This window comes from Eumetopias jubatus, unplaced genomic scaffold (assembly GCF_037043125.1).
Source record: "Eumetopias jubatus isolate StellerSeaLion01/CBP00866 unplaced genomic scaffold, mEumJub1_p1.0 scaffold_14, whole genome shotgun sequence".
In the NCBI taxonomy this organism is placed as follows: domain Eukaryota; kingdom Metazoa; phylum Chordata; class Mammalia; order Carnivora; family Otariidae; genus Eumetopias; species Eumetopias jubatus.
In genome coordinates, this window is record NW_028274820.1 from 42,343,228 (window position 1) to 42,368,875 (window position 25,648).

Sequence of the window (25,648 nt, forward strand, 5' to 3'; positions counted from 1 at the left end):
ACTGTCCATCATCCATGCAAGAATGGGATGTTCCAGTCTCACTGATATACTTTCAGATAGCTTAGTTCTGATGGCATGGTTGTAGAGAAAAAAAGTTTCTCAGCATTATGTCTGTAGTATTAATTAAAAGCATTAAAAATATTTTTTAACTGATTCATAAAGAAATTAATATGTCTGGCCTGAATATCAAATTATTATAATGTTATACCACTGTTTATTGTAGGTAATATATTTTAATCTCTGGTAGGCTTAATCTACCCTCTAACCTGCAGTGCTCCTTTCAGGAATTTCCCAGTTATATTTATTTTCCCAACAACATTAGAATAATTTTTTACTACGTTACTTAATTTTTAAAAATCTTGTCTTAATTGGGTCCATTAGGCTTAGTCTACCCCCACACTCCTTTCCAGAATTTCCCAGGTATACTCACATACTTATTTTTACAAATCTTTTGAATGCTTTTACTGAGTTATTTAACTTTCTAAAATCTTCTTGTATTTAAAAATAATAAAAATAAATAAAATCTTGTATTTTAGTTTGGATAATATTACATATATAGATTAATTTGGAGAATATCAACATTGTTATTCTTTTTTTCCAATTTTTTATTGTAAAATACACAAAATTTACCATTCTAATCATTTTTAAGTGTACATTTCAGTGATATTTAATACATTTATATTGTGCAACTGTTACCACCATCTATCTCCAGAATTCTTTGTCTTGCAAAACTGAAACTCTATAGACATTAAACAGTAATTTCCCATTCCCCTCTGGCAACCATCATTAGGCTTTCTGTCTCTATGATTTTAACTGAGTGTCTCCTGTCTCTGGCAACCACCATTCTACTTTCTGTCTCTATGGTTTTAACTAAGTGTCTCCTGTCTCTGGCAACCATGTGTCTGGCAACCACCATTCTACTTTCTGTCTCTATGGTTTTAACTGAGTATCTCCTGTAAGTGGAATTATATAGTATTTGTCTTTTTGTGCCTGGCTTATTTAGCATAATGTCAGAGTTCATCCAAGTTATAGCACACATCAGAATTTCCTTTCTTTTAAAGGCTGAATAATATTCCATTGTATGCACATAACACATTTTGCTTATCCATTCATCCACTGATGGACACTTGGATTATTTCCACATTTTAGCTATTGTGAATAATGCTGCTATAAACATGGGTATACCGGTATCTCTTTGAGACTCTGCTTCCAGTTCTTTTGGTCATATACCCAGAAGTGGAAGTACTAGATCCTATGGTAACTGTAAATTTTTAATTTTTTGTGAACTACCATACTACTTTCCACAGTGGCAGTACATTTTACGTTTCTGTACATTTTACATTACAGTGCACAACTAGTTGCATTTCTCCACATCCTTGCCAACACTTATCATTTTGATAGTGGCCATCCTCATAGTTGTGAGGTGGTATCTTATTGTAGTTTTGATTAGCATTTCCCTGAATTTCAGTGATGCTGAGCATCTTTTCATCCTCAACATGCCCATGCTTATCAGCCAGTAGTATATCTTGTTTGGAGAAATGTCTTTTCAAGTCCTTTGCCCATTTTATTGGTTTTGTTGTTAAGTTTTAGGAGTTCTTTATATATTCTGGACATTAATCCCCTATCAAATAGATGACTTGCAAATATTTCTTCCATTCTGTGAGTTGCCTTTTTACTTTGTTGATAGTGTTTTTTGATACACAAAATTTTAAAATTTTCATGAAGTCCAATTTGACTAATTTTCTTTTGTTGCTTGTGCCTTTGATGTCCTATCAAAGAAATCATTCCCTATTCCAATATCAGGAAGTTTTCGTCTTATGTTTTCTTCTAAGAGTTTTATAGTTTTATATTTGGTCTTTGATCTATTTTCAGTTGATTTCTGTATATGATGCTAGATAAGGGTCCAGTTTCATTCTTTAGCATGTGGATATCCTGTTTTCCCAGCACCTTTGTTGAAAGATGTCCTCTGCTCATTGAATGCATGTGGCCAATTTGTTGAAAATATTTTGCCCGTAAATGCATGGGTTTATTTCTGAGCTCTCTATTCTACTCCATTGGTCTATATGTCTATCTTTATGCCAGTGCCACTGTTTTGATTACTGTAGCCTTTGTAATAAGTTTTAAAATTAGGAACTGTGAGTCCTCAGGTTTTATTCCTCTTTTTCAAGATTTTTTTTTTTTTTGGCTCCTTGGGGTCCCTTGACAATTCCATATGAATTTTATGATGGTTATTTCTATTTCTGCAAAAAAAATCATTAGATTTTGATAGAGATTACATTAAGTTTGTAGATCATTTTGGGTAGTACTGATATTTTAACAATATTCTTCCAATCCATGAACGTGGGATGTCTTTCTATTTATTTATGTCTTCTCTAATTTCTGTTGAGGACGTAAAAGAGGACATAAAAAATACTTATGTTCTTTTTTTTTTTTAAGATTTTATTTATTTATTCATGAGAGCCAGAGAGAGAGAGAGAGAGAGAGAGGCAGAGGGAGAAGCAGGCTTCCAAGGAGCAGGGAGCCCAATGCGGGACTCGATCCCAGGACTCTGGGATCATGACCTGAGCCAAAGGCAGACACTTAACCATCTGAGGCACCCAGGCGCCCCAAAATACTTATGTTCTCATGGAACAGTAACAAAAGGTATTCTCACTTGATTTTCTGAATATGAAATTGTGGGAATATTTTTTAAAATAGAATTAGAGCTCAAGACAATACAACTTGATTTTAACTTGGTTGTGAACTGTTATATAATTTTTGGAAGGTTATTAATTTGTTTCTTATCCTACATTTTCAGGATTTATGAAATCCCATGGTCATTTTTATGCTAACGTTGTGTAACTATAATGCTTATAAAATACTTCAGGGTCATTAGGTTATAGCTGTGTGTTAATTTTTTCTATTTCTATCATTTTAATTAGTAATAGAAAATGCTTTTAGTCTTTCTGTCTCAGAATTAATATGTACTTATAGTTCATATGAGTGGAATATACACCAAAGGAAATAATATATAGGTCATATTATATATCTGTTTTAAGCTTTTGGGTCAAAGAAGTGTAAAAGCGTCAAATGGTGGAACCATACATGATTTTTTTACTTAGTAAATTAGGTGGTATAAATATAGATCTCTGTTTGCAAAACTCATTTCAACTCTCTTCCCCCTTTCAGTAAAACAAACACACAAACATTTGAGTGCATTATATAAGCCAGGCAGTGTGTTAGGTGCTGGAGATAGAGAGATAAGAGCCATAGCCACTTTTCCTGAGGAACTCACAGTCTAGTGGGAAAAAAATGCACATACTTACTATTGTGCAGTATGACATATACATATTAGGAAGTGTGAGTAAAGGCACAAGGAAACATTCGAGGGAGAGCAGTTATTTTGACCATGGGCAGTAGGGAAGAGTGGTCATGGAAAGTACTGAAACTAAAGTAACCTTGGAAGAATTATGTATCTCTCCAGTAGACGAAATTGAGGAAGGCACACCCAGCAAAAAGAATAGAATGGCCAAAGTCATCCATATGAAAGGTCAAGGCAAACTTGGAGAATGGCTGAATGGTCTTTGCAGGTAAGGGAGTATGAGAAATAAGAGAGCAGGAAGGTGAACTAGAGCCAGTCTTGTGTACCAAGTAAGCGATACGGATTTGATCCTTGGATAGTTTGGCTGCGTCTAAAATTCTAGGTTTGAAATAATTTTTCCTAAGAATTTTGAAGGATTTTATCCATTGCCTTCTAGCTTTCAGTGTTGCTGCTTGAAAGTCTAAAACCATTTAATTCTTGGGGCACCTCAGTGGCTCAGTTGGTTAAGCCATCTGCCTTTGGCTCAGGTCATGATCCCGGGCTCCTGGGATCAAGCCCCTTGTCCCTTGTCGTGTTGGGCTTCCTGCTCAGCGGGGAGTCTGCTTCTCCCCTCTGCCTCTGTCCCTCCCCCTCCACTCATGCTGTCTCTCACTTTCTCACTCAAGTAATAAATAAAATCTTTTTAAAAAATTAAAATAAAAAAACATTTAATTCTTGTCTCTTTGCCTCTTTCCCTTTCTCTGCAAGCTTGCAGAATGGTTTCTTTGACCAAATTGTTCTGAAATTACCTGATACTATATCTTTGTGGGTCTGTTTTTGTTCAGAATATTAGCTATCATTGGAGCCTTTCAATCTGGAAACATCCTTGAAGTATTTGATTGTAGATTTCCTTCCTTTTTTATCTGTACCTGTAAACCGATCTTTAGTTATCAGTTTTCTCTCTTTATTTTCTATCACCTTATCTTTTTGTTTTTCTTACTTTGAGGGTAACTTCCTTAACTTTATCCTGTGGCTGTTCTATTCAGGTTTTTTATTTTCTTACAGTTTAATTTGTTGTGGAGTTCTTTTTGTCCTCATAATTTTTTTAAAGCTATTAACTTATTTCCTGAATAAAATGGCATGACATTTTTTAATCTCTCAGGATATCAATGATTGGGGTTTTCTTAGTTTTTATCTCATTATATCATCTCTTCCAAGTTGCTTTAAATTTGACTTTGTTGATTTTTTTTTTCTTTCGTATTAGAGGCTTTCCTTAAAATACCTGGTGATTCTTAAGTGGCTATTTATATTTTAGAGTAGATACCAAAAAGCTAATTAAAATTTCTATATGCATTGTTAGGCTGTGCAGTATTCTTCACTCTACAATGATTGAACTAGAATGATTGATTGCTGAACCTTTTGGGGATTCCATAGAGCAAAACCAAACCAAGTGATTTTTAACTTTCCAAATCATAAAGTTGCTGTAGCAGATGATGCTAATACTTTGTCCAAGGGCCTGTATCTCCTTTCTGTTCACAGGCTCCTAATGTATATTCATGCCCGTTATCTGTCTCCTAAGGTTCTTTGTTGCTGGGCTGCCCTCACACTGCCAGAGCCAATTTTGCCAATGTACAAGCTATGAGAGTGTCTGGGAATTTTATTTCCTAAGAACAGCCCTTAACCACTGATTAAATATATGAGTACAACTCTGAGGTGCAGCTTGTGTTGCCTCTAAAACTACCCTAGGGGATGGAGCTAAAATTACCTCCCATGGAACTTCGCATGACTTCTTTCCTTCCCTGTCCTACTTCCCTAGAAGTTTTTCCAGGGAATATTTCTTTTTTAATTCTTTTTTTTAAGATTTTATTTTATTTATTTACGAGACAGAGAGCGCACGCACAAGCAGGGGAAGCAGGAGACAGAGGGAGAAGCAGGTTCCCTGCTGAGCAAAGAGCCTGATGTGGGACTCCCTCCCAGGACCCTGGGATCATGACCTGAATCAAAAGCAGATGCTTAACTGACTGAGCCACCCAGGCATCCCCAGGGAATATTTTCTAATAAAACACTTTCACACAAAGGCCTCATTTCATGGTTTCCTTTCTGAGGACCCAACTTAAGATAACCATTAATGTTTGGGCTGCATTCCCTTTGATGATGTATTATTTTGGAGTGAGATTGGACTGATTTTTTTTTAATTCTATCTATATTTTGGGCTCTGTCAGAGATCAGTATCAAACTTTTACATAAAAGAAGGATTTAAGTTCTGCTTAACTTCCTGAATGATTCATGTAGTACAGGCATACCTCAGAAATATTGCGAGTTCGGTTCCAGACCACTGCAATAAAGCAAATAGCACAATAAAGCAAGTCAGATGAATTTTTGGTTTCCCCATGCATATAAAAGTTATGTTTACACTGTAGTGTCGTGTGTTAAGGATGCAATAGCATTATGTCTTAAGAAACAATGTACATAACTTAATTTACCTTATTAAAACATACTTTATTGCTAAAAAATGCTAACCATCATCTGAGCTTTCAGTGAGTCATGTTTTTGCTAGTGGTGGGTCTTGCCTTCATGTTGATAGCTGCTGACTGATCAGGGTGGTGGTTGCTGAAGGTTGGAGTGGCTGGAGTGGGGGAGAGTATATACGTGCTGATTTCCACATTTCTCACAGCAAGAAGTTAATAGGAACTATCTAAAACTGAAATACGTGGTTTTAAAAAAGGGCCTCCAATTGCTTTATATTTTTCATAGTCTTTTTCTTGTCTTTAGAAGGATCATTTAGAGGAGAGGAGTCGTATTATAAATGCTTCACTGACTTTCAGAGTTCATTTAGATTCACTTAATTTCCCTTTTTTCCTATACATTCAAGTAAATCTTAACATGTTAAATCTTTAAAATAGCATGAGTAACATTCATTCCAATTCTGTAAAACTACTGTAAAATGGTTAAGAATCTGAATTCTTGATTCATATTGCTAGTATGGCCCTGGGAAGGTTACATACCTTTCTGTCTGAGTTTATCTGTAAAATGAGATTGATAGTCCCTCATTTATGGTTTACAGTTAACCCACATAGAGCTCTTAATACAGGGTTCAACTGTTAGCCACAGTTACCTCTCCTTCCATCTCTGTTATTTATAAAGATGGGTTATTCATATCTATAATGATATTACTAAATGTTAATGATAGTTGTTTCTGAGTGATGGGATTTGGGGTGATATTTATCTTTTTCACATTGTTCTATATTGCTTGATTTCTCTTTTACAATGAATAACACAAAGCTGTCCTGTAAAAAATACAAATTTTAGTTGTCCCAGACCTTCTTTTGCAAATGAAATCTCAATTGTGATGCCTGAAAATCTATATTTTTAAAATGCTCCTCAAATGATTCTGATTACATACCAGGTTTGGAAAACAGTTGGCAATGAGAACTTCCCTCCACTTAATTTTAATTAATATCTTAGAAGCCTCGTAATGTGCAACTTAGTTACACAAGGTCTTCCTGTCTGGTCTATTTCAGCACTCTTGTTAAGAATCTGAAGAGTTGAGGGTGCTGATTTTTGTGAAAAATCAGAGTAAGGTTTGGGGTGCATTGTACCCATATGAGATGGCTATTTTATCCCAGGACCAAGAAAGAAAAATCAGAGTAAACAGAAATTTAGTCTTAAGGCAAGAGTCTTTGAAATTGGAAGGGTATGGAGTAAAGCAACAGGGATGAGCCAGCACATGTTGGTTGATAATGCTCTGGAGGAGGAGGGGTAAGAGGATGGTAGCCATCCAATAGCATCACAAGGTATTTTTTTAATTAAAAACAAAATTTTAAACATCAGGAAGTCAATTTTCCCTCCACTCACCCCAGAACAGGTGTGTTGCTAAAAAAGTGCCACCTCAGCTAAGAAAACCCTATCCATAACTATGTCACTAGTTTACTACAAACAATAAATCCTCCATGCTCCAGAAGTAGACTTGTTTTAAAACTCATTGTCTTTTGGAAAATGGTGGGGTGTCAGGTTAGTTTTCATAGTTACTGGAGCTGGATCAGCACTTATTTGATAATAGTCACTGTCTCGCAGTCCTCCTCAGTCACAGGGCTTTCTGTGACTGTTGATTCTGTAGCAGTGGAGAATTCATTTGGACTGTGCCCTTTTGAGACTGTGAAGTGATTGTATCTGGTATTAAGGTGAGGAAGGTCACGGCCAGTACAAAAAGAAAATCAAAACCAGTGTGCTAGAAGGCAGAGCGTCAGAGAATCAGATTTGGGAAATTACGCAGTGTGGCTCTTAGATGATATCTCAGTTTAAGTGTCTGCTAATGTTACCTCAATAGCCTTCCTTCAGGTTTATTGCTTCAGTCTTATTCTGCTAATCTTTTTACATTTACCATAAGAAAATTGGCATTATGATACCTTTCATTTACTTCTCTTGGCTTCATGTTTGCAGTTTATGGGATTTTCAAATTACCTCTCTTGTGGGTAAATTCTTAGTAATATACGCTCTTACTTTAAAGAATTTCAGATTCTTGAGTAGTTCTCTTCAGCTTTTTTCATATAATTCAACAGTTCTCTACATTACTCAGTGCTCATCACAGTAAGTATACTCTTAATCTCCTTTATCTGTTTCACCCATCCCCCCACCTCCCTTCTGCCAACCACCAATTCTCTGTATTTAAGGCTCTGTTTCTTATCTTGTTTTTTCTTGGCTTGTTTTGTTTCTTAAATTACACATATGGGTGAAACCATATGGTATTTGTCTTTCTCTGACTTATTTTATTTAGCATTATACCCTCTAGATCTACCCATGTTGTTGGAAATGGACAGATCTCATTCTTTTTCGTGGCTGAGTAACCCGTCCCTCTGTCCATCCCACATCATCTTTATCCTGTCGTCTGTGGATGGACACTTGGATTGCTTTCATATCTTGGCTATTATAAATAATGCTTCAATATACGTAGGGTGCACATATCTTTTCCTACTAGTATTTTTTATTTTCTTTGGATAAATATCCAGTAGTGGAATTACTGGATCATATGGTAATTCTATTTTTAATTCCTTGAGGAACCTCCGTACTATTTTCCACAGTGGCTGCACCAGCAGTATACAAGGGTTCCTTTTTCTCCGTATCCTGACCAACACTTGTTATTTCTTGCCTTTTGATTCTGGCCATTCTAACAGGTGTGGGGTGGTATCTCTTTGTGGTTTTGACTTGCATTTCCCTGATGATTAATGATGTTTAGCATCTTTCCATGTATCTGTTGACTATTTATATATCTTCTTTGGAAAAATATCCTTTCAGGTCCTCTGCTCATTTTTAATCAGATTATATGGGGTTTTTTGATGTGGAGTTGCAGAAGAAATTCAAATAATATAGAAATTATTTCTGTATTTCAGATATTAACCCTTTATCGGATTATATCATTTGCAAATATTCTTCAGGTTTTCAGAGTTTCAAAAGAGTTACTTAAACCAGGAGGGATATTTTCCCTGGAATTGCAGATTACACCTTTTGTGTATAAGGATTTCACTAAAAACCAATCTAAGTGGGGAAAAGACAGTAGCAAAGGAGAATTTGAGACCTCCTCTCAGGGAAAATAGCAACAAGACTGGGTAATCTTGTTTCTGCTTTTCCTCTGGGAAATTTTATGTAGGGGAGTTGGTGGGACATGTATGTATACTCTTCACCCGTGAAGGCCTACCTTTCTGAACCTTAGAATGCAAGTTAAGATAGAACAAAGGAAGTAAGTAAACAAGTGCCTGCCAGTTTCATGGGTAATTTACATCTCCTGTGTTACTGAGCAACTTTGTCCTTCCTTTACCTGGGCTTCCCCGGGGTCATCCTTCTCAAACTTGAAAAACTATTAGAGAGCCTGAGATCCGAGATATAAGATGAGCATGGTGTAGTTCCATGACATGACAATTTTACTTATGGATTTGAGGATAAATATATTTGCATTAAATATACATATATTAAACATGTATTAAAAAGGATAAAGTAAAAGGTCACATGAAGGTATTTTTATATAAATTTTTTACTATAGTAAATATTAATACAAAAAAGTATGTAAATCAAAAATGTAAAGCTTGGTGAATATCAGGAAGATAAACTATGTAACCGCTAATTTATTTTGATAACTGCATACTTTCTTTTTGTATGTGATCTTTTCCCATTCTTTTGCTCTTAATTTTCTGAATATACTTAATGTGTCTCCTATAAGCAACATATAGTTGGGTTTATTTTTTTCTGTAGTCTGGCTGGCAATCTTTATCTTTTACATTAACGTCTTTGGTGATAATATTTGCGTTAAAATCAATCATATCACTGTTTGTTTTCTGTTTATTTCATCTATTCTTTACTGCTCTTTTTCCTTGTCTTGCTTTTATTTTATTCATTTTTTCCTGTTATATATTCATTTACTATTTATTTTAATGATTATACTAGCAATTACACTATACATCCTTAGTCTTTTAAAGTTTAACATTAGTACTTTCACCACTTCTGGACAACAAAATGATTTTAGAACACAAACTCTCTGTGTCCTCCTCACAATTTTGTACCACTTATGTTATTTATTTTAATGATAATAGTAATATCTTGTGGAATATTATATTTATATATAATATATACCATATAATATAAAAGAGAAAAAAGGTAAATTTAAGTATTTTGACAGCAAAAAAGAAAAAGAACATGGCAAGCAGGCTTGGGTTCACAGAGGATTCTGGTGGGAAGAAGAGGAAATTCTGTGTGTAAATACTGACCTATTTACCCATACGCCACCTAACAATGATTCTCCAACTTATTACTCATCTATTTTATTGAATTGTCCACAAGGTGTGTTTTAACGTCAACTTGAAGGGATAAAAGTTAAATATTCTCAGAAACGTTCTCCTATATGGAAGGAATTAACTTTCCCATATGGCTCAAAGTTATCAACTTGATTTTTGTGTATTTTTGTGTTGTTTTTTTTTTAAGTTATCAAGTTTTTTACTCATGATACATATATTGCTTTATAATTTATAACATCCTGCTAATTTTTTTCTTACAGAAATACACTTTCGGGAAATGGCCTCTAAATCTTGGCTGAATTTTTTAACCTTCCTTTGTGGATCAGCAATTGGATTTGTTTTATGTTCTCAGCTATTGAGTATTTTGTTGGGAGAACAGGGTGATACCCAGCCTAATATTCTTCATAATGATCCTCATGCTAGGCACTCAGATGATAATGGACAAAATCATCTAGAAGGACAGATGAACTTCAATGCAGATTCTAGCCAACATAAAGGTATGGTTCACTTTATTAAGGAGTAAACAGAAACAGTATTTTTCAGTCTGTGTGTTATAAGAATTGGAAAAAGCTATTTGAATTTTGTTGTACACAATATTTTTGATAAAATTAGCTTAATTCCCAATATTTAATGACAGCTCTTGGTTTGCCTCAGGAAGGAAATTGCTAAAACCCAGATTTATTTAGGGAGTAAGATATTAATTTTGATTTTATTTTTAAGTAGAGACAGTTCAGAAACTGTAATTCCAGGAAAGGCAAAACTTTTCAGATTAGATTTTTTTTGAAAATATTTATTCAGTGTGATTTTGTTGTCATGGTTTATATCTGTGTCTTTAGTGTTTTTGCTATTATCTTGTTTTGGTCTTAGTTTTTGCTTTGTCTTGTTCTAGAGAAACTCAAGAGGTATATATAAATCTCAATTTATATTTTTTCAACTTATATTTTTATCAGTAACTAATATAACTAATCTTTTCACCTTTTAAGAGGCATAACATATAACATATAACATCTAAGGATATGTTATAATGACTTCATTTTCTCTTGGTTTCCTACCTCTAACCAGATGTTCTCAATTGCGTCCCCTACGTGCCAACATTTAAATGTTGGTTTTCTCCAAGTTTCTGTCCTTTAGCTGATTCTTTGCTTATGTGATATCATCAATTCTCATCATTTTAGTTTCCATTTATTCTTTACTGTCTTTATCTTAGCCCAGTTCCAAACACTGTGAAAAAACATTAACATAATTCAAAGATCTCTGCAAATGTGATTTATTTGACAGTAAAGAATACAGCAGCTTGGAAACAATTGGAATTCTGAGTTGCAGAGGGTCCCTCCGTTAGGAATTGTTTCCTTTATCTTTTTGGTAGTAAATACCAAGCAGAGGCTGAGGGATGAAGTGTACCACATCCTGGTTGAGTTATATGAACTAGCAAGCACATGCATACTATTACAAATTATGTCATGTTGTATAAACGTTTATATAACTGATTCAGCTCTGAGTAGGTGCTCTGTGTACTTATCATAGAGCAGTTTGATCACTAGACACTTGCTCTGTAGCCTTGCTCTGGATTGTTAAAGGATTGGCACCATGCTTCTCTACTAGTAGGGTGTGTCAGGTCAGTGTAGGAACATATATTAGGTCCCTACTTGTCCTGCGTGATGGTCCACATCTGTTTCAGCTAGAAACTATGAAGTCATGGTAGGTGTTTTCCTTCACTTACCAATCAATCCCATTTGTCATAAGTTCCAGCATTCTGCCTCTTTACCATTTTTCAGATTTCTTCTCAGTTCATTTCCCCTAGTTCAGGCCTTCACTTATACCCATGTACCTGCACTCAAACAAACTTCACTATACCTTTTGTCCTTTCTTATTGTGTAAAATGTAAAATGAGCTTCTACTCATTTAAGGACCTATTTTCTGCATCATCTCTGTTTTCCCTGATTTTGCTCTATCTCCCCTTCTCTGTTCCAGCCAAGTTCCCATTCCATTGCTCTATAGGATTTATCAGCCACTGCTTTCTTTTTCCTCAGGACATTGAACCCTTTTACATACCTCTATTATAGCATGCCAAGGTCCACTACAAGACTGAGTTCTTCTGTAGCAGGACATGTGCCGTGCTCATCTTTTCATCTCCTGAACCAGCACATGCCTACAAAGTAATTAATGAAGGAATAATTACAAAATGAGAAAGAATATCTACCAGGTCCCAGCAGTGGGGAGAAGGTTGTCTTATATAAAGTGAAACATTGAGAATTCCTGCATCTACCATTTTCCCTCTGCATCCAGTATTTAGTTTATAGCCAGGAGATTGGGCTCCTCAAGTACATGAAATGTGAATGCTCTCTGACTGAAGGGTGATTCTGTCTGTTTTTGAATTGTGAATTATTGATTTTCAGAAGGACATGAGAATATTTTCAAAAATTCCATGCCCAACCACACCCAACCATCAGTTAACTAGAAATTTATGCCTCCAGTTACTAATTTTTCACAGGACTAAGTTTTTGTAACTCACTGGTTGACCTTAATTTTAAGGATCTGCTTCCTTAGGATTCTGCCTACAGCATTACTACAAAAAGTATGGTTTTGCAGACTCATGCTGGTCCACAACTACATAAGTATTGAAACTGGGACTACAGAGAAACTTTCAGGGTAATTTAACAGAGTAATTTTGTCTAAATCAAAACATAAGAATTAGGATTTGTATTTTATATTTCTTTTTTTAGTTTTATTTTTCTAGTAATTCATTTTTAGCAGGTCTCTAACTATTAGAAATAAAAATTGATCCTTCACCAAGCACTGATCTAGAATCTTAAAATTGGACTCTTCCTCTAAACCAGTGATACTCAATATGTGATCCTGGCCTGATGGTCTGAATTGTTTGTTACCAGTCTGCACCCAGATAAGGAGCTTGCACCAGGATGTAACTCATTTAAGCTTACTGCTTTGTTAAGTGGACTTTTTTGGAGGAAGAAGTAATATGTGCTTTATATTCTGGCATGGCTGCCTATTTCTTTACAAAGGAGTACTTTGAAAAACACTGCTCTAGACAATCTTGGAAATACTATTGCTGCCTGTTCTGTTTCTGACTGATGGATTTGCATTTTGGAATGAAATATGTTACTATCAAAAGTAACCTCAATGCTGCATTAACTCCTCTTCTTCAAACTGGGGTAGTCATGAGAGCCTTTTTTAAAGCCACCTAAAGATACTTGTATAAATTCATAATAGTGAATCTTGTGGACTCCAAAATGAATTGTTATTTTCAGCAGCATGTCTTTCCTGTCCTTCAGAAGTTTGTTTAGAGGTGCAAGAAATTCCTGTCAGTGTTCTGTTGAGAACTAGTTGAAGCTTTCTTTGTAGAATGAAGTGAAAAGCAGATACTAAGACCATGCTTTATATTTATACCAATCTCCAGGAGAACTTGTTAAAATGCAAATTCAAATCAAGTAGGTCTGGGGTGGGGCCTGAGATGTTGCATTTCTAACAAGCTCCCAAGTGATGCTGATGATGTTTGGTCAACGAACCACAGTTCAAATAGTAAGAATTTAAGTCGTGGTGGAAATTCTTGTTAACTGCAATGGATCTCCTGGATAAGACTGACATGAAACCAATAAATCAGAATGTCAGTTCATATAAGGTTGAGTTTTGCTTTCTTTCAGCTAAATTACTGATGGTAGAAAGGTAAATAGAAGGGGGTTTTTGAAATTGTTTAAGAAAATTTTTCTTCAATATAATTTATTTGAATTTTACATCTATGTGAATATAACTCTAAAAATTTTTTGTTTAATAGATGAGAACACAGACATCGCTGAAAACCTCTATCAAAAGGTTAAAATTCTTTGCTGGGTTATGACAGGGCCTCAAAATCTAGAGAAAAAGGCCAAACATGTCAAAGCTACATGGGCCCAGCGTTGTAATAAAGTGTTGTTTATGAGTTCAGAAGAAAATAAAGACTTCCCTGCTGTGGGATTAAAAACCAGAGAAGGCAGAGACCAACTATACTGGAAAACAATTAAAGCTTTTCAGTATGTTCATGATCATTATTTAGAAGATGCTGATTGGTTTATGAAAGCAGATGATGATACATATGTTATACTGGATAATTTGAGATGGCTACTCTCAAAATACAACCCTGAAGAACCCATTTACTTTGGGAGAAGATTTAAGCCCTATGTAAAGCAGGGCTACATGAGTGGAGGAGCAGGGTATGTACTGAGCAAAGAAGCCTTGAAGAGATTTGTTGATGCATTTAAAACAGACAAATGTACACATAGTTCCTCCATCGAAGACTTAGCATTGGGCAAATGCATGGAAATTATAAATGTAGAAGCGGGAGATTCCAGAGATACCGTTGGAAAAGAAACTTTTCATCCGTTTGTACCAGAGCACCACTTAATCAAGGGTTATCTACCTAGAACCTTTTGGTATTGGAATTATAACTATTATCGTCCTGTAGAGGTAAGTTCAAAAATTTTATTACTGTATAAATACTTAGACTGACTTTTGTTTACTTAAAAAAAAACTAGCAAATAGTGTGTTTCTTTGGCACCAATAACTAAGAATCTCCTTTACTCCTTTTATATAGAGTGGCAATGTATAACAAAATAGATGAGAACATGAATGTCAGCGCTAGTAACTCAGTAAATATTGCTACTGTTACCTACTATTTATTGCCTATGTCACGCACTAAAAACGTAGCAGTAAATATGGCCAAGTTCCAGTTCTTGTAAACCTTATAAAAGTATATTATGAACCTACATTCTGGCTACAGAGACATACAGTAAACAGGCAGACTAGTAAAGATAAAATATGATTTTAGGTAGTGGTAAGTGCCCTAAGGTAAAATAAGGCCAAGTGAGGGGATAGAGAATGACCCAGAGTGGAGCGGGGCACCCTAGTTTGGGTGATCAAAGAAGGTGTCTCTAAGAGGTGACTTCTGAACAGAAATCTGAGTGAGGTTAGAGAACAGGCTGTGTGAAGAGCCTCCTGGGCTTCAGGAGCAATGTGTGAAAAGACTGTGAGGTTTAGGAAGACCTAGATTCAAGTCTTCTCCCACTTAATAGTTCAGTGACCTTGGATGGACAGAATTTGCCCAATTTCTGAGCCTGAGTTGCCTCATTTGTAAAATGGACCAGATCTACCTGTTACATTCAGTTGTGATTACAGTATAGTACAGTGCCTATTGCACTGTAAGCATGTAATAAGCCTTACCTCTCATTTAACACCTTAGCCTCCATTCCTGAGGATTTTATCTAAAATACATTATTTTATTAAATATCTCAGCTAAATGTTTAAGAAGAATTAATATACCCACCAACTAGCTTTACCATATGTTAATCTTTTGCCACATTTGCTTGTTTTTTTAAAAGAAAAAGGGATAGGGACGCCTGGGTGGCTCAGTCGTTAAGCATCTGCCTTCAGCTCAGGTCATGATCCCAGGGTCCTTGGATTGAGCCCCGCATCGGGCTCCCTGCTCCCCGGGAAGCCTACTTCTCCCTCTCCCACTCCCCCTGCTTGTTTTCCCTCTCTCGCTGTGTCTCTCTCTGTCAAATAAATAAAATCTTCAAAAAAAAGAAAAAGGTATAGATACAGTTGAGTCCTGTGTGTACTTCCCCAATCCAGTTTTCTTATCTCCTTCCTCAGTGTTAACCGCTATCATGAATTTATTCGTCATCACCGTGTACATTTGTATCTTTTTTCCTACATGTTTATGTATCCATAAGTAATATATAGTATTGTTTTTTAGGTTTTTACATAAATAGAATTATTCCATATATATCCTTGAACATTTGCCCTTTTCATACAACATTAAAATATATCCACATTATTATATGTATGTGCTTCATTAATTTAGGCTGCTCTGTAATCTGACATGAGCATATGTAATTTATCCATTCACCTACTGATACACATTTAGTAGATTGTTTCCAGTTCATCACTGTTAGGAGCATTGCAGCAGTGAGTGACTGACTGAAGGACATCAGGAATCATGAAACCTAGCTTTTAGATTCAGATCTGTTACTGATTAATAATGCATGTAGGCAAGTCATTAGTACTGTGTGCCTTCTTTTTTCTGGCCCTAAGATACAAATAATACACTTCATGCTAGCATTCTCATTTTCACAAGCCAGTGTTTTCAAATCATTATCTAGGACAGTGCTTCTCAATTGCAGGCTTTTTTGCCTGCCAGAGCACATTTGACAAATTCTGGAGACATTTTTGGTTGTTAACTGGGAGACTGGCATGGGGTGGACATTGCTACTGGCATCTAATGGGTAGAAACCCACAAGATTGTAAACCCACTAGATGCTAAACATCTCACAATGCACAGGATGGCTTCCCACAATAAAGAATTATCTGGACTAAAATGTCAGTAACACTGAGGTTAAGAAACTTTGACCTAGAACATTTGACCCAATCTTTAGACAATCAGCTTTAAAAGGAAATGTTGAAGCAAATCACTACTACAATTACTGGTATGTTCTTGGTACTTACACAGACACAGTAATTCCTTACAGTAATTCTGCATTTAATAGGTGACAGAACTGAGGATCAGAAAAGTCAAGTAGTTTGTCCTGATGAATAGTCTAGGCAATATTACAAACCATGCTGATTATAAACTCTTGTGATTTCATCATGAGTTCCCCTCCATGGTTAATATGTGCCCCAAAGGGTTGGGGGGTGGGGCTGAGGGATGTTAGAATAAATATTCTGCTGTTGGGATAAAAATCCACTTTAATAAGTAGTTTAAAGTTCAGTTCTACGTAATGAATCTGTTTGAAACCTTATGCTAGCATTTTATTGCTCTTGTGGATGCAACAGTATCCTAGACAGATGTATTCCTAAGTCTGCTCTGTGATAGTCTATTTTTGTTTTGTTCTAGTGAGGTACTACTTTGATTTTTTTTTTAAGATTTTATTTATTTGAGATTGAAGGAGGGAGAGCATAAGCGAGAGAGAGTACAAACTGGGGGGAGAGGGGGAAGGGCGGGAGTGGCAGAGGGAGAGGGAAAGGGAGGAACAGATTCCCTACTGAACAGGGAGCCCAAAGTGGGGCTTAATTCCAGAACCCTGAGATCATGACCAGCGCCAAAGGCAGATGCTTAACCAACTGAGCTACCCAGACGCCCCTGAATTTTTTTTTTGATGTAAACTTTTCTTAGTATAATCTGACCATTCCAAGATTACTTCTTTCCTTCTTAATGCTGTACCCTTTCCCACATAAAAATATATCCAAACTTAACATTACAAATAGATATAACAGAGACATCTAAATGCATATAAGATTTTACTGAGAGTATCTGCTACTACATACAGTAATAGCAAAGGGACATGATAATTGTCACTATTTTGTAACCAGTAAAATATCCTCCTTTCCTTTAAGAGTGCTACACACAATTCCCACCTACAGATAGGGTGTACCTAACAATATACTTTATATGAACAAAATAAATATTTCTGTGGTGCATCTTTTATTTAAATTGTAGTGGTTTTTAAAATGGATGCAAAATTTTATGTTCTTTCTATAAAATTTCTTCAGTTATGTAGAAGACAATAAAATAGACTTGGAAGGACCAAAATTGACCCAGCTTCCTAATGTTGCCTCTTCTCTCCCAGGAGGTTTAATACAAACACATGTGAAATCCAACTTCTCTTAGTACTTATCCGTCATTTAATAAATTTTCTTCTCCATAAGTAAGTTACTATTTTCAGAGTTATCCTAAATCTCATACATACACTTTTGCTCTGTAGTAATCATGGAAAACACTGTGGAAAATTTTTATTTTAGCAAGTCAGTGTGTGAGATATAAAGCTGATGAAAGAGTTATGTTCTTAAATTGGTTGTTTAGAACTTACTCTTCCTGCAGTTCTCTTTTCACACCACCTTCTCACTTCCCTAGAATTGAGTTTATTCCCTAGGACTAAAGTCAGCTCCCTAGGAATAGACTTTTCATCAGAGAATTTATAATCAGTCTTAATACAGAGGATTTAAAATGTATATGTGTATAGTCTACATGTAATAGTGTATATAGACACACATACATATATACACACACGTGTACACCAACACACATATATACATATGCCCCTATATGTGGAATTGCCTTTTTTATAGGTCAGAAATGATCAAATAGGATTTATTCTGTTCCTCAGTTCTAATTACATTAACTATAACCCATCTGAAACTTACTGATACATGGTTAAGGTTGAGAACTCCTGATTTTTCCAAATTGTTAACTGATTTTTCCAGTGCCATTTTTTTAACTAAATCTTATTTTCAGTAGTGATTTAAAATAATCTCCTTTATCATATACTGTAGTGTTACTTGCAGTAGTAGGATTGGTGTCTGGTATTACATTTCTATTCTGTCATCCTATTTGGTTTTGCCTCAGCACCGTATCGTCTTAAACCTTGTAGCTTTACAGAATTTTGAAATTATTACTCTAAGAGTGTATATTCCTTTACTTTTTCTTTCAAATTGTTTTGGTAACACTCATGCCTTTATGTTTATGTATTAATTTGTCAATTTAGGGACAATGAATATCTTTGGGATTTTTAAAATTTATTTTAGGTCTTTTAGTAACTTTATAGTTTTCTCCAGATTTTATTTCTTCTTAAGTATCTTATGTTTTTAATATTTTCACTACTATTCTACTTGGGCTCTTTTGTAATTAACTGGTATATATATAAAAGCTGATGTTTCTTAAAAGCATCTTTAAAATCTGGCTCTGTTCCTGGATTCTCTATATCTGATGATTTTTTACTTGACTCTCTTGAGTTTAGGTGGTAGCCATTATTATATGCAAAGAACTATTTTCTAATAGTTATAGCTGTTTTCTTTTATTGTCTTTATTGCTTATAAATTGTAATAACAGAATCCTCATCATCTAGTAAAAAAAACAATAATGCAATAGAATGAAACATAATGCAGTAAATCTTACCAAAAATATTATTATAGTATTTCAGGGTCATATAAAGTTGCTTTCAGAGAGGATCAGCAATTTAAAATTCACTGCTATTGGTCTAGTCTTTTTAGTTTAATATGTACTGGCCAGCATAGTAGCCAGTAGCCAGGTGTGACTGTTGAGTACTTGAAATGTGGCTGGACCAAATTGAGATGTGCTGTCAGTATAAAATTCATTCCTGATTTCAAGAACTTAGCACAAATAAAAAGAATGATTTCATTAATTTTTAAGATATTGGTTGCATATTGAAAAAAGAATAATAGGATTTACTCATTTGAAATATATTCAAATTCCTTTTTTTTTTTTAAATGTGGCTACTAGATTTTGAACTGCATCATGTGGCTCACATATATCTGTTGGACAGAGCTGATTTGATGATCACAAGTTGACTTATCATTTTACTTTTCAGATTTGTTCCTATCCTTCCATTGCCTAAAGGTGTTAAGAAGTAGGCACCAAATAATTTTCTAGTGCCTATGTGTTTGTCCAGAAACCCCACATATGCAGTGTTTGTTTCAAAGGAAAGTTCAGAGAGAAAGCCAGAGAAATACAGTGGACAATTCCCTGATAATTTTTACTGCATCGTAAGCTACCTACTTCCAAACATGAATTATTAAATGTTCAGTATGAATCTTCTCTGGGAACTTGCCAGAATATCTTTCTTCTTGGGTCCTTGCAAAGACTCTAGATAGAGTCTGAAGTTTTGTTGGAGTCACCTGGGTGAAACATTCTCTAGATACCAAAATAATCTTAGAACTGTTTAATTCTGGGGCCAGTTTTGTTTCTGTTATGTTCTTTTTTTTCTGTTGTATTTTTTTTTATTACTTTGTTTTTGTCTTTTTTAGACCTGTTCTCATACCAACTCTGTTAGGAATCTATATCTGGACAAATGTTTAACCTACTTACTGCGGACCACCTAAATGTGATTATTTTGTCAATAATGTCAACATTTATTGAGAATTTACTATAGGCCAAGCTGATTCCAAGCATTTTACATATATTATCTCCTTTAAGTAACCATCTTTTGCAGATGGGGAAATTGAAGCTTATAGAGATTAAGTAACTTGCCCTAGGTCATACACTAGTAGGTGGAATTTGACCCTAGTAGACAAACTTTGGATTCAAACTTAGATTTGACTCAGTACGTCCTCTCTTAAATATTGTACTCTTTGGGTTGATGTGCAGATGAAGTATTAGGTTGCAGACACATAATGGGCAAGGGTTTTGTAGTCATTGAATGCTCCAAAGGTGTCTTTGTGAAGTTGAGCCACGCAAAAAGTTAGAGTGAGAACATACGAAGTTTGAAAGCAAAACTTGGAAATAGAGCTTCATCCTTTGTCTAGCTGCCCCTTTCATTTGAGGAAGTCTCAAGATTTTTTTCAGTGAAAACACTGTAGAATATGAAAGAATATTATTTCAGGTCAATATATTTTAGCAGTTTTCATGTTTAGTTTTAAATCATTAAGAACTCTAAAAACTCCTGGTTTCTTCCACAGGTCTAATAAATAAGGTGCCTCTGCTTTACCTTGCCAACTTTAATGCTTGGATTCTGTTAAAATTAATGTTTCCTTTATCAGTATGTGAATATTGTATGTTAATTATGTACTGTTTCTTAATGCCTGTTTCTGCTACTTTTTTAGGGTCCTGGTTGCTGTTCTGATCTTGCAGTTTCTTTTCACTATGTTGATCCTACAACTATGTATGAGTTAGAATACCTCGTTTATCATCTTCGTCCATATGGTTATTTATACAGATATCAACCTGCCTTACCTGAGAATATACTAAAAGAAATAAGTCGAGCATACAAAAATGAAGACCCAAAAGTAAAATGAGAACTCTTGAAAGAAAAACATAAATGAAGAGGTAAACTGTCTAGCATTGCACTGAAGAACTTCTACATTTCTGATACAGAACACTGGAATCCCAGTGAGGAATTCTTTCTAAATGAACATTCCATATTAGAAATCTTTCATATGAATGACTGTAAACTGAAGCTTTAAGTGAGCTGTGAAGTCTGTTAAAATGTGTTTTGATACAGTAATATATATATATATATGAAAAACTTGTGTTTTTAAAATGTGGCCAGGCAGAGGATCTAGAAATGAGATTTTTGTTTTCTATTCTTGACCACGTGTATTATTTTCACTGAGAGACTAGAACATTTAAATTTTCTAAAACTACACTGCACATATTAATAACACAGATGATGCTAAATAGATCTGCCTTAAAGAAAATTTTAGAAGGAAACAGTGTTGCTTAATGTTATTTATAAACTCAAGACATGAACAGTATGATATAAATGAACCAAACCCCCCCCCACACACTCATACATGTAGGTTTTGTCTAATGAAAATTTCCTGTGACTGTAATTTCTTCCAGACAAGGTAAAATAAGAATGGCACTTATCCTAAAGTGCATTAATAAAACCACATTTTGAAATTATATGGTCCTTGACTGTATTATATACTTTGTTCTGATTAGTAGTTAATGTTTTACTGAGTCCCCGTTGTCTCTTTTCTAAATATGTTTATCTTTGAATACAATTTTAATTATTAATATTTATTTACTCACAGCATTAATAGCATTCTATAAATGCATTTTAAAATATTTTGTTCTCAAATTTACCCATTGTTAATTGTGGGTAATTAATAAATAGTAAATTTAATGCTATTTGGGGATGCTTTTCTTAGATCAGTTCCACTCTCAGGAATTACTAAGTGACATTTTAAATTGATTATTTAAAACTCTTTCCAACTACATAATTATAGTTCCTTTTGTTATCATCCTGTTGAGAGATGAGAATTTGTGCCTTTCATAACTTGTTTAAAGCAAAGTTTAGACATTCAGTTTTAGGCTCTGAGGTGGCTATTACACTGGCAAAATAATTTGAATGTACAATTTTGACGAGAGTTGACTAAAAACATTAGAAAAACAGAGTGCTTAAAGAAACTGAAATATGCCAGGTATTAAAAGACCAAATACTTAATTCATGCATAACTGCCTGAATTTTGATGCTGACTTATTATTTGGGGTGGTTTTTTGTTTGTTTGTTTGTTTGGGGTTTTTTTGGTGTTTGGTTTTGCCAGTGGATAATTCTAACAGAGCAGAATACCCAATTCAACACTGTCATCAAAAATATATTCATAAATATTTCATTCTAATTTTAGTGACCTTCGATTTAAAGAATTTCTGGAAGGAAAGAAAATTTTAAGTTTTGTTTTCTTTAGCAATATTATCTGAGTATATCATAAAAGAATATTTTGCAGAATTTCTATAAGATTATCTTAAATGTTACAAATGATTTACATTGTTTATCATGCTAATTTTACATGGTTGTCATGCCATTGAATCTGCTGCTTAGCTAAAGAGTTTATATTTATTGTGCCAAAACATGTCAAAATCATGATCTCTTTGGGTGGTATGTTGAGAGGATGTTCATCTTGGTGACAATTAGTGGTAATTATGTCCACACAGTGAAAAGTCACACCAGTTTTTACCTTAAATTGTCTTTCATTGTTTTCATGACACTGTCACCTGCCAGAATTTCAAGGCATTCATTCTATTCTTTGAACAACTCTTCACCTTGGTGTGGATATGAATTTATAGTCCATATATACTACTTTCTAAAAACCTTAAAATTTACTCATAGTAAGTTAACATTGTGATGAATCCTGGGGTCTGGAGTCAGACTGCCTGGGTTTAAATTCTTGATCTATCACTTACTAGTTTTGTAACCTTGAGCAATTTACTTAATCTCTCTCTGTGCCTCAATTTTCTCATCTTAAGGGACAGTAATACTATCTACCTCACAGGATTTTTATGAGGATTAAATGAGTGAATATATGTACAACTTTTAGAATACTTGTCTGGCCCAGACTATGGAGCAATAAGTATAAGGTTTTATTATTCTGTTACCTTAGAGTGTAAATACTTGTTCTAAATGAATGAAAAAAATTTGCTTAATTCTAAGATATTCTAATTCAATATCAAATTAGATACTGAAGGACTTATTTCATACATTTCTTATAATAAGTAATAGCTAGTTTTTATCTAATGCCTACTGTGTGCCACGTAGTATGCTTTAGATATTCTGTGTACATTAGTGTTAATCTTCACAAATTGGGTGTTCTTCCTATATTGTAGACGAGAAAACTGAGGCTCAGAGAATTAAAATAATTTTTCCACTGTCACAGAGCAAGTAACAGAGCCAGGATTTATGCTCAAAGCCTGTGTGTTCTTTGTACCATGTCAGCCTTGAGGTTAGTCATTTAGCACTATTTCTTTCCATTTTTACTTAATAACATGTGTGATCTCATACATCAGCCAGTAATAGACAAATTAACCAGCCAGATTGGCATAGTGACTCTCAAATTGTGGTTCTTCTACTCTTGCCTGGGAGCTTGTTAAAATGCAGATTTCAAGACCCCAGTCCCAGAAATTCTGATTCTAGCATGAGGCCCATTAGTATGCATTCTTACCAGATTCCCTTGGTCAGTGGTTCTCAAAGTGTTGTTGTTCCCAACTAGTAGTATTTGCATCATCTGGGAACTTGCAAATGCAACCTCTCCTGGGCCCCACCCCAGACCTTCTGAGTCAGAAGCTCCAGGAGTAGAGGCTAGCAGCTGTCTTTTAAACAAGCCCTCCAGGTGGTCCTATTCATTCTAGTTTGGGAACCAAGACCTGGGTGATTCTGATGCAAATGATCGTTGGAATGCGTTGAAGATTTATTGCCCCTTAAGTAGGATATCTTTGAAAAGATTTAGATGAAGCATATTTTAAATCTGTGTCCTCCAAGATCATATCATATTAAATTCGAGAGACTTTAAAGATAACTTAAAGGGTCCGTGGATCATTAATTTTTTGACAAAATTCTTTAGCTTCTTCAGATTGACTAATACCAGGGCCCACAGTAACATGTAATTCTCCCAAGTTTAGTAATTTAACAATTGGGGCAGGAAGAGTTTAAGTACTAGTAAATACATAATTCATTAAAAGCATACCTAAATGAGTGTCCTCACTTGTTTGTAAAAAAAACTTTCCAGTTAATAAAAAACTTTAAATGGAGGTAGCAAAATACTGCTTTATGATATGCAGAATGTTTTTCTGCCAATTCATACTATCAAAATTTCATCACTTTCAAAATCAGTTGACTGTCCTATATGACCTAATACAGCAAGAAATTCTCCAAGTATTCAGTAGAGAACATACAAGCAGATTTCATGATGATAACTTACCGTCTTTTAAATTAAGATCTTTGTCATTTGGATAAATTATTTTAGTGTGGTCTCAAAACATAAAGCTTTTGCTATCTTTATGTTTCCCAGTAACAGTAGACTTATATTTCAAGTGAGAAGTTCATAGATGATACAAAGCAGATTTTTGTCCCAGAGTTCAATTATTTGTTTTTAAATACCTTAAACTTCAGAGGAATTTTTGTTACTGTAAGATGATTCAAAATAAATCACTGGCCAGTTTTTAGTATTTTTTGAAATACGGTAATTGTATTTGAGCATTAAATTTGTTAACTGATTATTTTCATAATTGTTTCTTGAGTATTAATTTTTCACTTCCTTGAGCCTATTGAACTATAGTATTTCCAGGTTGAGACTTGAAAAAAAAATGCCTCACTTTATTGATTAGATCAAGTCTATCCTTTTGTTCTTCATTTAATTCAGTTCATTAGAGTATTCTATCTTTGACAGTTTCTTCTTCTTTGTATTTGTTGCCCTTTATTTTCTTTACAACTAACTACCCCTAATGCTGCTTTTGCAAGGTTAATTTGGCTGTAATTAGTGATTAGAATTTGTATCACTTACTAATAATTTTATACCTGTTTAACTTTAGATTTCCCTAGGAGATTGGAAGTAAAAAATCTAAGAATAATGCCTGCTGGCTCTCAGGATATTTGCCCTACTTAAAAGTCTGCAGTTTTAAACAAATTCTAGATATACAATTAGTAAATGAACTAAAGTTATTTGGATTCCATTTCCTCTACACCTTTTTCTCAAAAACAAACCAAAAAAACTCATTTGCCTCATTTCTCTATTGTAGGGCTGACAGAAACATTCTTAAGCAATCTGGGGGACAACCTGTGGTTTATTTTATGCTAAATGTAACCTCTATTGATTTAAGAATATGACTTACATTTATATATTGGAGTTGAAATAGAAGTTTTAATACAGATTAGATTAAAAAATCTTTACAAATTCTCTCTAGAGAAACCAACTCTAAAACTAGTTTCAGAAGTAAATAGTGCTCTGTCTCAACTCCTTTTACCTCTCTAGTTTTTAGTTTATATCAGTTCAGTTTAAATAACTTTGCAGGGCCCTACTAATTAATATTCCATATACAGTATTTATTAGAGGGAAACTAATCTTACTGCTAAGCAGTGTGTTATATTACACAGTGAATATTTGTGTTTTGGAATTTAAAAGTTATGTAAGGTAGTAGTGTTATGAATGGTTTAAAAATGTGTGGTGACTTGCTTACTTTAAGTGATCCACCAATAAGTCAGAAAAGATGTATTTTTAAATATGTTTTTAAAGTGCCTTTTGAACATTTTTAAACAATGGATTTAAACAACCACATAAAATAAATTACCATGTTTAAAGCTGTTTTATC

General features: G+C 34.4%; 1 protein-coding gene across 1 annotated transcript in view; it reads left to right on the forward strand.

The window, feature by feature from the left end:
* C1GALT1 (core 1 synthase, glycoprotein-N-acetylgalactosamine 3-beta-galactosyltransferase 1) overlaps positions 1-21,469 on the forward strand; it is a 28,633-nt gene extending 7,164 nt beyond the window's left edge. Inside the window, exons 2-4 of the mRNA XM_028120855.2 lie at positions 10,323-10,559; positions 13,853-14,520; positions 20,668-21,469. Coding sequence (XP_027976656.1) covers positions 10,323-10,559; positions 13,853-14,520; positions 20,668-20,859 — 1,097 coding nt within the window. The 3' untranslated portion in view covers positions 20,860-21,469. The remainder of the gene's footprint in view (positions 1-10,322; positions 10,560-13,852; positions 14,521-20,667) is intronic.
* Positions 21,470-25,648: the final 4,179 nt, after the last annotated feature.